The sequence below is a fragment of the Diabrotica virgifera genome, chromosome 5 (assembly GCF_917563875.1).
Source record: "Diabrotica virgifera virgifera chromosome 5, PGI_DIABVI_V3a".
Classification (NCBI taxonomy): domain Eukaryota; kingdom Metazoa; phylum Arthropoda; class Insecta; order Coleoptera; family Chrysomelidae; genus Diabrotica; species Diabrotica virgifera.
In genome coordinates, this window is record NC_065447.1 from 41588428 (window position 1) to 41603924 (window position 15497).

At 31.2% G+C, this 15497-nt stretch overlaps 1 protein-coding gene across 1 annotated transcript in view; it reads right to left on the minus strand.

Moving 5' to 3' along the window:
• The window catches only part of LOC126885709 (ragulator complex protein LAMTOR1), a 35061-nt gene that overhangs the window by 12411 nt on the left and 7153 nt on the right, over nucleotides 1-15497 (minus strand). Inside the window, exon 4 of the mRNA XM_050652430.1 lies at nucleotides 14422-14632. Coding sequence (XP_050508387.1) covers nucleotides 14422-14632 — 211 coding nt within the window. The remainder of the gene's footprint in view (nucleotides 1-14421; nucleotides 14633-15497) is intronic.

Here is a 15497-nt window from a genome sequence, read left to right on the forward strand (position 1 = left end):
TTCTTTCAGTGTTGCTGAATCGTCAGTATCAATTTCTAACCCACTAATAATTAAATTATTTTTCCTTTTGTCTTTGTCCATTATTTCTATTGTTCGTTGGAGTTCTTTTATATCTTCTGTTATCTTTTTATTTTCTTTTTTAAACAATTCATTTTCTTCTATCAAATCTTGTCTTTCCTTAGTCCATTCATTTTTCATTTTTTGGATTTCTAGTTTTATAATATTTATTTCTTCATGTCTTTAAAAGTCTCCATTTAAGAAACCTTTTTAAGTTTGCTATAAAACTGCCTGCACTTAAAGTGTCTTTTAACATGGTTTTAAAAGCAACTTCATAGCAGCTTTAAAACCAGCTGCTTAAGAAAACAATGTTTTAAGAAGGTTTTTATTTTTGGTTTTATTAACCTCTTTCAGTGTGGGCCCTTTTATGCTGAAAGCAGTTTTATTGCAACCTTAAGGTTTACTTATAAACCCATTGGTTTTAATTTTAGTTTTATTCTATAGTTTTAAAGCATCCTTAAAAGACTTAATAAACCCGTCCGCTGCTACTTGAGAGGCTTCTAATCTTTGACGAAGTTGTTGTATTTCCAGTATCTACAGTTGAGTCCAGGGTTCTTTACCCGTGCGTCATCATTTCAAGCATACGAAATAAGTCGGAAATTTACTAAACGCAACAGCAAGTGACAGTAAGTAGCTACTCCTCCGATCACGTGTTAAAATTTTACGTTATCAAAAAATAAAACGTTAAAGTAAGTTTTGCTTTAAAATTTTGGTGCAGAATTACAGCTACATTTAAAGTAGCTTAATAAATTGTTTTAATATCATTGATTAAAAAATAAATAAACAATTTATAAAAAAATTCAGTAACATATTTTCTTTTTGTTATTTTATTCACTTTGGCGGAACATTAAACACAAGCATTCCTTAACTGTGTCAATGAGGTTAGCTTTGTGCGTTGTCAAATTTAATCGTAAAATAACATAAACTTACCATAAAATTTTAAACTCCAATATAAAATTAGTTGTGAAAACAACTGTTTGTATACTATAAAAAACTTCAAAATGCAAAAATTCGACTAAATAACAGCAAAAAAAATTCAACAAACTGACAGCCACAAAAGTAAACAAACCAAAACGTCAGAAATTGTACTTAAAATGTGAAAATATCCCCAATCGTATTTTTTGTACCTATCTCTTTTCAATGTACTGAGTCTAGATCGTTCATAAAAATAACATGTGTTTTTACTTAATAACAGGCGGTAGCTGGATTGTCATTAGTTTCATGCGTGGAAGAGAATGATGCTAGATAAAAAGTATGTGTTTTATCTCGTCAGGTATTAATGACGCACGGGTAAAGACTCGTGGACTCAAGTGTATGTTCTGTTTCCTATCAGGATTCTTTCATTTATGACTATGCTTTATATCCACGTTTAAGTACAATATTTACAGTTCGCCATCACTCAAATTTTATTATTGTGCATGAATTAATATTATTGATTTTCATTTTAACATTCATTTTAACATTGTCTCGCTAGATATCATTTTTGTTCCACTTATTATCTTCATTCTCGTGTTTTAATCGACGAAATACTGTCAAGCATTGCTGTTATCAATAATAGACAATAATATAACACCAAATAAAATGTGAAATGTATTGTTATAGTCGGCGAATATTTTATCACCATCAACAATAATATTAAAGTCAATAATATTTTAAAATTAGTGTGGTTTTTATCAACAAAACTTTTTATCTGGTTAGTTAAACACAGGATGATTCCATTACCAGAATGAAATTTAAAAATGAACAAAGTTTATCTAAAAATCAGTTTAGTATGCTGCAGAGCTGGGTAGCATATTATGGATACTTTTTGTGTACTCGAATGCTGTATCCGGATACATTTCAAATTTTGTATCCGGTATTCGTATCTTCTTCTTTTTCTTCTAGTGAAAACTCCACTAATGAAGGTTAGCTGTAACTATTGCAAATTGCAATTCCAATGAAAAATATCTCAACAATAACTAAAACAATAAAGATTCAAAGCTGGTATATTTCGGGCAGCAGGATAAGCACATATCGAAAGAGGCCCAGGCTGAATGGAACATCCTGGCTCCAAAATCTCCGAGAGTGAGACAATAAGACATCTGCTAATCTATTTCGAACTGTCGCAAACGAAATAGTTATAAACAATAGGATAGCCAACGTTTCATTATACACTCTGGGCCAAAATTAACCGGCGACCTTAAAAATGGCTTATATCTCCTAAACCTGTTGTCCGATTGAAGTGATTTTTTTAATATGTTATAGCCTTATTCCTTGACAATATCGTTATAATAATATTGTTGCTAAACAGGTAAATTTTCATTGTATACCGGGTGTACGAATCAAACTGTGTTTTTTTCTTAAAGTTTGCATCACCCTTTGGAATATTCTAGCATTTGTAGAATATTGAAATTAAAACCTAACTATGGCCTCATGCCTTCTCAACATTCTGTTGTTTGTCTGATTCGCTTATGTTGAATAATAAAAAAGTTAGGCGCTTTAACAACTAGACATGTTTTTAATCAATACAGGGTGTTTTTAAAAATTTTTGGCAAAGTTTAAGGGGTAATTCTGCATGAAAAAATAATGACAGTTTGGTTTATAAACTTATGTTCGAAAATGCTTCGTTTCCGAGATAGGGGGTGTTGAAATTTTTCTGACAAACTGATGATTTATTAATTGCTTTAAAACCGGTTGGGATATCCAAATGCAATTTGGTGGGTTTTATGAAGTAGTTATTGCATATTTTTTGACATACAATTAAGAATTTAATATGCACCATTGGCGCGCATACGGGTAATATGAGCCATCATGGTGAATATTAAATGCTTAATTGTATGCCAAAAAATTTGCAATAACTACGTATTAAAACCCACCAAATTTCATGTGCATGTCTCAACCGGTTTTAAAGTAATAAATAAATCGTCAGTTTGTCAGAAAAATTTCAACACCCCCTATCTCGGAAACGACGTATTTGCAGACATAAGTTTATAAAGCAAACTGTCATTATTTTTTCATGCAGAATTAACCCTTAAACTTTGCCAAATTTTTTTAAAAATACCCTGTATTGATAAAAAAACCTGTCTAGTTGTTAAAGCACCTAATTTTTTTATTATCCAACATAAGCGAATCAATGAAAAAACAAAATGTTGAGAAAGCATGAGCCTATGAGCTTTTAATTTCAATGTTCTACAAATGCTAGAATATTCCACAGGGTGATGCAAACTTTAAGAAAAAAACACTACACTAGTGTACTTTGTACACCCGGTATACAATGAACATTTAACTGTTTAGCAATAATATTATTATAAAGATATTGTCAAGGAATAAGCCTATAACATATTAAAAAAGTCACTTAAATCGGACAACAGGTTTGGGAGATATAAGACATCAAAAATGACCCATTTTTAAGGTGGCCGGTTAATTTTGGCCCAGAGTGTAGCTTATTTTTACTTTGGTACGTCAAAAATTTTCTGTTTGTACTTTAAATATAAGAGAAATGAATACATGAAAGAATTAAATTCTCTACATATGATGAAGGGTTTCATGGATTTGTCTGGTAGAAGTGACCAATAACCCTGTATCATTTTTAATTGATTTAACCTCGCAATTGTTATCTGTGTTTGGTTCCAAGGTTTATTATAATCACTGATGCCTACAAGTTCTTGTCAATATTGTAATTACAGCTGATTTTAATAATACCGACTAAAAATACCCTTAGATGATATGTTATTATTATTTAGAATAGATTTGTTGATCGATTTGATATTTTCAACAGGCAAATATTGATATGTTTGGATCAATACATACAACATCGCACGTTTACCGTAAATAACACCAACACCATACGTTTAGATTCGTTTCATTATTTTCTTCCCAAACATTTTAAATATGAGTTGGATAACTTTCCAATTGTGAATGGATTAAATTAAGGAGACGGACTGGCACTGAAACTGTCCAACCTGTCTCTAGAATATGTGATAAGATAGTTGAATATAGGAAGAGGTAATCCCTTAGCAAATAAACCCATACAAATTGCCGCCTATGCCGATGACATCAGCATTACCCCTCATAGAACGGAAGCGGCTGCAGAAATGTATTCACAATTAAAAACAAGGGCAAAAGAGACCGAACTAGAACTAAATATTCAAAAGAGAAAACATCTAAGGCCGATGCCACATTATGCGGTTTGACCGGATGCGGTGAAAACGCATCCGTTTCCAACGCAACCGGACCGACCTGTCACACTATGTCACACTATGCGTTTAGTCTGGTGCAGTTTGTAAGCGCGTACCGATGACTCAAAACGCATCCGTTTCCAACGCAACCGGACCGATCTGTCACACTATGATGCACATCCGGTCAAAACGCATAATGTGGCATCGGCCTAACACAGGCAGGAGACAGGAGAAACAGACACGGTTAAATTAGAGGAGGATATTGAAATAGTAGAAAATTTCACATATTTGGTAGTTAAATTAAGCACGGATGAAACATAATAACCAAATATTTAAATGAGAATAGTAAAGGGAAACAAAGCTTAATTTACACTCGCTTATGTATTCCTCTAAAAAACCACATATTACAGATCGAAAATCAGTGCCTACAAAACTATTATCTGACCAATAGTATGGTGGGGATGGATTCCTCACATGGGTGATTGTGATTACAGAAAATATAAAAAGAAAGCTGGAAGTCTTTGACACAAAAATCCTAAGAAATATATCTGGACCTATTCACGAAAATAAAGTATGGGTATACAGGTTACAAACACGAATCTACTAACTGTTCAAAGAAGCACCGATATCAGAATTCGTTAACCCTCTCATGCATTGAGTCCACTGCAGTGGACAGATTTTTTAACTCCAAAAAATATATTTTAGTTATATGAAACTTATACAAAATGCATGAAATCCCTTTCAGTGGACTCTAATCAAGTAACTACTACCGCTATCTACAATATTTATTTTGAAAGTCAAAGTTTGTTTATGTTAGTATCTATAAATCACCTGACCGCGATGGCCACCTGTGAACTGCCTGAAATAAGTACCCGTAGTTTTTATGGAAAAGCACAAAAAAGTTAAGAAAATATTTTTCTTATAGAATTATGTATTTTACACAATTAGCCTTTGTTATAATTTCAAAAGAATTGAAAAACTCACTGAAAATATCACCTTGAAGTTATGTCCACTAGAGTGGACATCATGCAATATGTAACTTAGAATTCCACTCTTGTGGTATGTTTTATAAGTATAATTTTCAGAGGTTAGTAGGTTTCTTGTTCACATATTTTTTGTTATTTTCTTGTCAAAGATTTATTATTTATTTAGGGATTTTCGAGGACATTTTTTATGTATTTACCTATATTATTTTGGTGGAAATAAATAAATTTAATTTATTGGCATAATATTACTTCCTCAATGGGAAATTTTATTCTATTTCAGAAAGTACTTTTTGCCGATGAAGACGACAATAGGGATGAAACACCTTTATGTTTACCAGAAAATGAAGAATTTATAGGTATTGACAATGATGACATTATTTATGATTTACCACTAGGTTCAGATTTGGAATCTGATTACAATGTTGAAGATGTCACTCTAAAGCTTGCAAAAGAAAAACAAAATACAGCTGCAAAAGGTACGAGCCGCTGTGTCCATCGTGCTTTGAACATTCTCATACCAGTAACTGACGCTTCCGCGATTCCCCAAGTGCATAGTGACCACTAGAGTGGACGGACTATTTTTTAGGTTTTAAGAAAAAAATTTCATGTTTTTACACTTACTATTATACTATTTTCTAATGTTAATTATTCGTTCTTCAGTTTTGTTCTTAGGCTATTGTCTCTAATTTCTTTCACTAACAGTTTTCTGCAAATGAGACGTGAAATAAACTTACGTGCATAGAAATCGGCCCACTTAAAAATTTGGTCATTTTTTATGTCTCATATTTCCTAAACCTGTTGGCCGATTTAAGTGATTTTTTTGAATTTTTGATTCTTTAACAATACCGCTATAATAATATTGTTGCTAAAGAGGTAAATTTTCATTGTATATTGGGTGTACCAATCAAACTGTGTTTTTTCCCAAAGTTCGCATCACCGTGTGGAATATTCTAGCATCTATAAAATACTGAAATTAAAACCAAACTATAGCCTCAGGTTTTCTTAACATTCTGTTTTTTGATTCATTCGTTTATGTTGGATAATAAAAAAGTTAGGTACTTTAACAATCAGACATGTTCTTCATCAATACACGGTGTTTCTAAATAAGTGCGACAAACTTTATGGCGTAATTCTGCATGAAAAAATAATGACAGTCGGTTTTATAAACGTATGTCTGCAAATGTTTGGTTTCCGAGATACGGGATGTTGAATTTTTTCTTACAAACTAACGATTTATTTATTGCTTTAAAACCAGTTAAGATATGCAAATGAAATTTGGTACGTTTTAAGTGATAGTTATTACAGATTTTTTGACATAAAATTAAGAATTTTATGTTCACCATTAGCGTACATACGGGAAATATGATCGGTCATATTACACGTATGCGCGCTAATGGTGAATATTAAATTCTTAATTGTATGTCAAAAAATGTGCAATAACTACGTCTTAAATCCCACCAAATTTTATTAGCATATCTCAACCGGTTTTAAAGCAATAAAATAAATCGTCAGTTTGTAAGAAAAAATTCAACATCCCGTATCTCGGAAACGAAATATTTGCGGACATACGTTTATAAAGCCAACTGTCATTATTTTTTCATGCAGAATTACCCCTTAAAATTTGTCGCACTTATTTAGAAACACCGTGTATTGATGAAGAACAGGTCTAGTTGTTAAAGTACCTAACTTTTTTATTATCCAACATAAACGAATGAATCAAAAAACAAAATGTTAAGAAAACCTGAGGCTATAGTTGGGTTTTAACTTCTGTATTTTATAAGTGTTCGAATATTCCACAGGGTGATGCGAACTTTGAGAAAAAAGCACAGTTTGCTTGGTACACCCGGTATACTATGAAAATTTACCTGTTTAGCAACAATATTATTAGAGTGGTATTATTAAAGAATCAGGCTATAACGTATTCAAATAGGCCAACAGGTTTAGGAAATATGAGACATCAAAAATGACCAAATTTAAGTGTACCGATTTCTATACACGTAAGTTTATTTTTGTTCCTTTCGTGAAATGATTACTATTGTTTTCATTCTGGTGGGATATGTTATATGCCATTAGAGTGAAAACTTAGTCTTTTGCTAGCAGTTGCCGCTAGGGCATCTATGCCATTTCGTTCGTTGCAATTCGGGACTGCACGCTGGGGTTTGTTTTGGTTGGATCAGGGAGAGCAGCATATGTGCCTCCTGATGAGAGACTAATAAGTTTCGAAACCGGTAGAGGTGCTTACAGCACTCTCTGATTGGACTGGAATATGGTTCGGCTGTATTTTCGTTTTGCAACGAAATTGAAAATGGTTATTCATTTTTGATTACTATTTGTTTGATGTAGGTAACTTTCGAAGATGATAGTTACGAAGTCAAACTTCTCTATACACACAATTTTATCAAAGTTTATGTTCCATAAGCAATCCTGAGGGTGATTTTCAGGCTACCAGCGAAATCACACGCTTTGCATACTATAACCCAATTTACCGCTCAAGTTCTATTTAAAAAATGCACAGAGTGATGTCAAGATATTATGGCTTATAGACTACCAAAAGGCATTCGACAGAATATAGCATGACATACTGTCAACATTGAAAGAAGTATGTGTAAGACCTTAGAATTATTAGAAACATATCCTACAATCAAATTGCGAATATATCAATAGATTACCAGTTGACAGATCTCAAAGCAATACAAAGCGGAGTATGACAGGGGTGCATATTATTAAACAAGCCGTAGAAGATGTACAAGAGGAAATTCTAGCGAATGGAGAAAGACCCAACAACATCAGATATTCAAAGGGTACAATAGGGAACTTGACAATTTTTTTTATTTATTTATTATATTTTTCTACGACCGTTTAATAACATGCTCATTATTCGCTATTTTTTCATAGATAATAGCACCCATTACTGTACCCGTGAGTAATAATTCATTACTCACGGGCTGAAGTTACTCACGGGTCATTACTCACGGGCTGAAGTTAGATTCAAGTGGCGCATGCCACTTTTAATATTAATCGTATATAAACTGCAAATAAAATTACCTAAACTTGTTTATTTAATACAATAATTATTGTAATTTATACCAATAATTAACTTCGAAAAATTTTTAATGGAATTTTAACTGTAAAAATGTCAGTATATTTTGTACGTTTATATCTTGTTTACTAAAAATTTTGACGTTTATCATTCAATTTAGTGACAGTGACATTAGCGCATTTTGTTTATGTTAATTGGAGTTTATAACTAATATTGTGCTTGTTTTTCAAGTTATATTGCGTTAAATATGTTATAACATATTATGTATAGTTATATTATTATATTATATATAGTTAAATGTAAATATACATTATAACTATATATATGAAATACGTCCACCGATAACAGCCATTTCCTATTTATTAGATTCACTGACAGTAGGTACAAATTTAAGCTTATAATTTTTCGGAAACGAATAGAACTTATATTGACTATTTCTAGTTGTATTTTTACAATAAATAAGAATTTGGTAATAGTAGGCAACTAATTATTCAGCCACGTACTAGGGGTAAATAGCATTTAGGTATTTTTGTAAACTATTATATTTTAAATCTCGAGTAGTTAATAATTAAATTTTTTACTAATTAAAATAAAAAAAGGTCGTAGAAAAAGTATAGTATTCTACTCGCATGTAATGGCTATTACTCACTCTGATGAATTACGACACTCGCCTACGGCTCGTGTCGCAAACTTCATCATCGTGAGTAATAGCCATCATTACATGCTCGTTGAATAATATACTATTGTCTACATATAGAAACAACACATTCCAAATATCAACCCTCAAATCACAATATTTAATTACAATGAACATTTAAAGTTGTGATCGCCAGCTATCCAACACGAAAATCGCAGCACGCTATGTGACGTCACTCTGCTCGTTTCAGGACAAGAGAACAAAGAACTGACAACACTGAAAGATTGTTTGTATTTAAAATTGACAGTTTAGCCCGATCAAACAAAAATCTGACGCCAAAAAAAAATAAAGGAAGGATGAAAATTTGGGAATAGGTAGTTGAAATTATCTATTATTATATAAGAAAAGGTTTACAATTCTACATCCCCTCCATTTTACAAAAATGGAGGGGAATATCCCCTCTCGAAGGTGAAAAATATACATTCAAAATAATACCGGAATTCGATAAAATGACTGATTCTAAATAACTGATAAAATGACTGATTTTTGTTCTATAGAGTTTTTTCGCTAAGTCAATACTTCTCGAGTTATTTGCGAGTGAATATGTTCATTTTTAACAAAAAAAAGCATGTTTTTGGACGATTTTTCGGAGATAACTCAAAAAGTAAGTATTTTATTAGCAAAAGTATTACTATAGCAAAAATATAGCTTATAAAAAATTGAAAAAAATGGTGTATACATGAGGTCTGTAGACCCAGAAGAAGCAGAGTTGTAGCTAATGAAAAGTAGGTTCTTCTTCGTCAAATTCCAAATCGAATATTTCAACGTGAAATAACCCAAAAACGGAGCACTTTTCGGGGAAAATTCATTTTAACTTTTTTAAAGTGTTTAAAAAAAGGTTTATTTTTGTTTTTAAAAAACTTTTAACTTTAAAAGTAAGTGAGTTACGCTCAAAATATTGTTGGTCCCTTTTATTTTTTGGTAAAAAAAATCGCGAAAATCACCCCCTAATTAGCATCACAAATAAATTTTATCATTACCACTTGACAAGTTACTTTGCTTATGTATTATTTATATGATCTGTAAGTTTCATCGGTTCAAAGTGCTTATTTTTGAAAAAGCCGTAGTTAAAATGGTTTGAACGAGTAACTAATCACGAGGTTAGGCAAATTTTGAACAGCCATAGCATAACCAATTTTTGTCTAACGAGAAAACAAAAAATCAAAAATATTCACAAAAGCAAAACGAACATTTTATTACTCTTTTTTTTTCTCATTTTTTTTTTCAAAATAAAAAATGTTTTATTTTAAACCCAATAAAAAATGAGCACTTTGAACCAATGAAACTTATAGATAATATAAACAATACATATTATGGGGTGATTTTCGCGATTTTTTTAGCAAAAAATAAAAAAGACCAGCAATATTTTGAGCGTAACTCACTTACTTTTAATGTTAGAAGTTTTTAAAAAAAAATAAACCTTTTTTTAAACACTTCAAAAAAGTTAAAATGAATTTTTCTCGAAAAGTGCTCCGTTTTTGGGTTATTTCAAATTGAAATATTTGATTTGGAATTTGACGAAGAAGAACCTACTTTTCATTAGCTACAACTCTGCTTCTACTGGGTCTACAGACCTCATGCATGCACCATTTTTTTTTTTAGTTTTTTATAAGCTATATTGTTGCTAAGAATATTTTTTTTGCTAAAATACTTACTTTTTGAGTTATCTGCGAAAAACCGTCCAAAAATATGTTTTTTTTTGTTAAAAATGAACATATTCACACGCAAATAACTCGAAAAGTATTAACTTAGTGAAAAAACTCTATAGAACAAAAGTTACTTAGAATTAGTCATTTTATACAATTTCGGACTTATTTTGAACGTACATTTTTTCACCCCCGAGAAAATATTTTTCGCCCCGTATTTCCCAATTTTTGTAAAATGGAGGGGATGTAGAATTGTAAACTTTTTCTTATATAATATTAGTAATTTAGTAATTTATAATTAGTAATTTCAACTACCTATTCCCAAATTTTCATCGTTCCTTTATTTTTTTGGAGGATTTCGTAAAATTTTGTGTTCCCTGATCGGGCTAGTTCGTTGATTTAAAAACATTGTGTTTTGAAGGTTACATTTTTTTCGTGTATAATTCAACGAACTGTCAATACTGATGGAATGGGCATGAACATAGAGGTATATATTAACATAGAGTGAGCCTACCTTCCGCGCTTCCTGACGACAAGAGCTCATGGACTGGTTTGCGACATCTCTTTCTCACACATTGTATCGACAAACTAAGATTACATTAAGTGCGAGTATAGGCACGGAAGGGGAGGACTACTGTCGCAGCTTTACTATGCGTAAGAGTGAAACAGCACTAATCCAAATAAAAAAGATGGTGTCGTCACTTCGTTCTGAATGACACTCTCTCTATGATAATATATAACTTTATGGGCATGAAGCGAATTTAATGCGGCCAACATACAAGAGAGAGGTCCTAGAGAGAGACAGAGAATGCCAGGGAAAATTTTACAGGCCGTGTAATTTGAGTTGCCTACATAAACTTAAATCGGGGAAATGGACCTCATATTTTTTTAACTTTATTAACATAACTTAATTTTTACATACTGCCTATCAGCCCTGATACCAAGTTAAAAAAATATGAGATCCACTTCCCCGATTTAAGTTTATGTAGGCAACTCAAATTACACGGCCTGTCAAATTTTCCCTGGCATTCTCTGTCTCTCTTTATGACCTCTCTCTTGTATGTTGGCCACAATCTCGCTTCACTGTTTGAATGGGACGGGGCCATTCCATCCGTATTGACAGTTCGTTGGTATAATTTCTTTTTATCTGTGCTTTAATAATATCGATAATAATAATTGAAGCAACACAAAAACAACATTACAAATATTGTATACTTTCCATGTGTTCCAATACTACTTATAAAACGTATACCCTGAATACTATTTATTCGTGTAACTTAAGATCAAAAACGTCGTTTAACATGGTTAAAGGCATGCAAAAGAAATGATAAAGATATTTCACAGAAGACATGTGAGACATCATTTTAATGTGAGTATAAAAATCAGACTCTATTTTCATCTACATATCAGTTCAATAAGTACTTATTTTATGTTCACTTCTTTGCTACACAATTCAATAATAACATAATGCAATTATATAATACCTAATATAATATATTATAATAATAATGCAATAGACAATATAATAGGTATTTACTATAGTATTACAAAGAACCTTATGTTTTTAAGGCTATGGGTACATAATTCGCAAATATTTTACGTGTATCCCTACTTTTTCTGTCTTTACACGGCAAATTACGTGTAGTAAAATTCACACTGGTATGGATATGCAAACATTACTAAAATGTCATTCTACTTGAAAATGTCATCATTAATTTAAAGAGATGGGTTTTAAATGTTCTGGGATAACTGTTATTTTTATAATTGCAAATTATAAATTCAGTTAATAAATGTGATAATTTTTTCACTAACTATGTATTCAGTGATTGTAATAATTTATTTGTACAACAAAAACTAATACTCAATCGAGAAAAGAGGAAAAGTGTTAAAGTGATTTTTTAATAATATATTGTTATGGAACGCTTACAATTTTGAACATCTTTAACAACAAAATACTTGGATCACAGAATATATTATCCTGATGTATTCTTTGCTTGGATCTTCCACAAATAATACACAATAAATAGCTTTTTATTAAGTTCACGTCTTAAATCAGTTATTTATCAAATACACTATATATCAATAATATTTAAACAAAACTCAAAATATTCCCGATGCAATGTCAAATATTTAAAATTGTCACTGATTGTCAGTGTCTGACTGACAATATATGCTGACAATATTATATTCGGCTGAGTGCGTTGTAAGACAAAGATAGATTTGGAAAATATTACCACGGCATTGTGTTCATTTTTTTCGAATCCTGAAAAAACCAATAAATATTTTGGAAAAATTTAAACGCAGAATGAAAGACTAAATTATTACCAAGGGCCGAAAGTCCCTTAGAATAAATAAAAAGTTTATTTTGAATGAGATATTTGAAACTAAAAATCACACTAAATTTTCTCTTAGTTTTTCACCCCTGTAACTTATTAAAATAAACATTATAGAAGTTCTCAGGGACTTTCGGCCCTCGCTAATAACGTAATCTTTCACTCTGCGTTTAAATTTTTCAAAAATACTTATTAGTTTTCTCAGGATTCGAAAAAAATGAATCCCCATTTGAATAGCATTGCAGCCTAAAATACGTACCGATCCTCTTAATACTAATTATTTACGATTTTATGATTCCTTATGATTTTATCACATAATGTACCGTTGCAGCGTTGCAATACTTATGGCTTTCGCCCGGTTATAGGGACGACCAAAAAACTGTCTGACGTCACAACCGATTCCGCCCATTGAAAGAATAATTTAAATTCTGCAGTTTTTAATTGCTTATATTTATTTCATAATAATAAAATATGAGTTTTTTTGTAAACTGGGGTTTTTTAACAGCATTAGATAACGTTTATCAGTAATATTTCTGGAATATAATTTTTATGCAAGTTCCCTATTGTGTTTTCAGATAGTATGTAAGGGCTAGTATAAGAATATAAACATTAAGGACCAGAAACATAAAGGACTAGAATAACAGTAACAAAAGTCAACGAAACAGGCTAGCCCTGAATATACGAAGACTATTGATCATCAGTTACTCAATATTAAATACTCAGCTATTGGTATAAGCAATTAACAAATTGAAATAGTGGAGAGGTAGGTATACATATCCGGGTATCAATTTAAGTAACGGATGAGCCCATTCATCACATAAATTAAAACAACGGAGAGGAAAGCCACATCAGAATTCGTGAATATGAATTCTGAATGATTTGAACAAAATGTTACTTAAATGCCACATAATAGATAATACCGATTTCGCTATATGGAGTCAATGCTTGGACTCTATGAAGAACGTGGGGTCTTTTGAGATATGGTGATACAGAAAAATACTGCAGATCTCAGGTATTGCACTGTATATCTAGTGACGAATCGTGAAGTTCTCCGCAGAATGATAAAAGAATGTGAAATGCTTATGTCAATGTGTTCAATTCATTTTTAGATACCCAATTTACGCTTTCGCTGCGGATGACGTCTTTCGACGCCATCGGTACGGTCACATAACTTACTTTAGTACTTATATAGTCAGTCTCAAGTGAACGATATCTTTCAAGTCATCCGCAGCGAGTGGATTAACCTAAAATATTTAAAGCCTTCTACCACTTTCGGTTATATCAGGAGTTGACTAGAACTTTCTTATTTAAAACTTACCTTGTATATTATTATGCATTAATATGGCCAATTTTATTATGAATAAGTGTCGGAACCAGTGTTTATGTCATTTCTTGCAATAACCTACCTCATTGTCAGTAAGCGAAACATACATTGTTACAAGACTTTAAATTTTTCTAAGAACTTATTGTAGATTGTATCATTATATAAAAAATATTTAACTTACCATATTTAAATCATCGGCGTTTATTGGTTCTGAGTTTAGCACCTTATCTGGATTGGGAATATCTTGTAATATGCAATTTACCTTTTTACTATATTTGTGTTTATTGCTTGCTAACACTTGTTGGACTTTACTATTATAAATTTTCATCCTTTCTACATATTCATGTTGCTGCAAATTATGTGAATCTAAAGCAGCTACATCAATCACATTTCTAAAACAATAATAGTAATATTAATCAGTGATACAATATACAATCAAGATACAATAAAAAAAAGTAGAGACAAATAAAGATCTATATTAACCAACCTTTGGGTAACATACTTGAGCTATAAATTTGATTCGAGAGTGTCACTATAACGTCAATGTGATTCTCAACATTAATATCACAAGAGATTGAGAATAAATTGAAAATAATGCGACAGTTTTTCGAAAATTTGTTGCCTTGCAATATACACGAGAGGCTGCAGGGCTCATGTGACTATTGCTGAATGGAAACAAGTTTAAGAAACAACTTGGAGCATTATTTTCTTATTTATTCTTACTATCGTGTGATATTCGAAGATTATTTTTTAATACTTACATACAAAATTCAAGTCTTTGTAAATAAACAAAAACATTCAGTGACATTCATCACAATTAATGTTTTTCAACTTTAGCAAATATTCAGACAAAGATATCAATAAAATAGTAGTTAAAATTATTTATAAATACAGTTTTATTCATGAAATAACCTTACCAAATTACACTCAAGCACTTAAAATTGCTGATTTGTATTGTTCTCGTGGCAATTTGACATTAGATGCAGAACTAAAAGTCTATTATGGTTCATTTTATTAAATGCGACAGTTGTCAAAACTAGGAAACTAGTCATTAAACAGAAAAAAATACTTAAAATTGAGTCCCAGTATAATAATGTAAGTAGATTATTCCCAGTATAATAATACTCTGATTGCACAGAATTAAACACACGTGATGAAAAATCTTACCACACTATTGGAAAATGAAAATCATTAAAAAATAATCATCTATAATATTTAGTATTTCGGTAGGAAACATATCAGGTTCAAAGCTTTTCC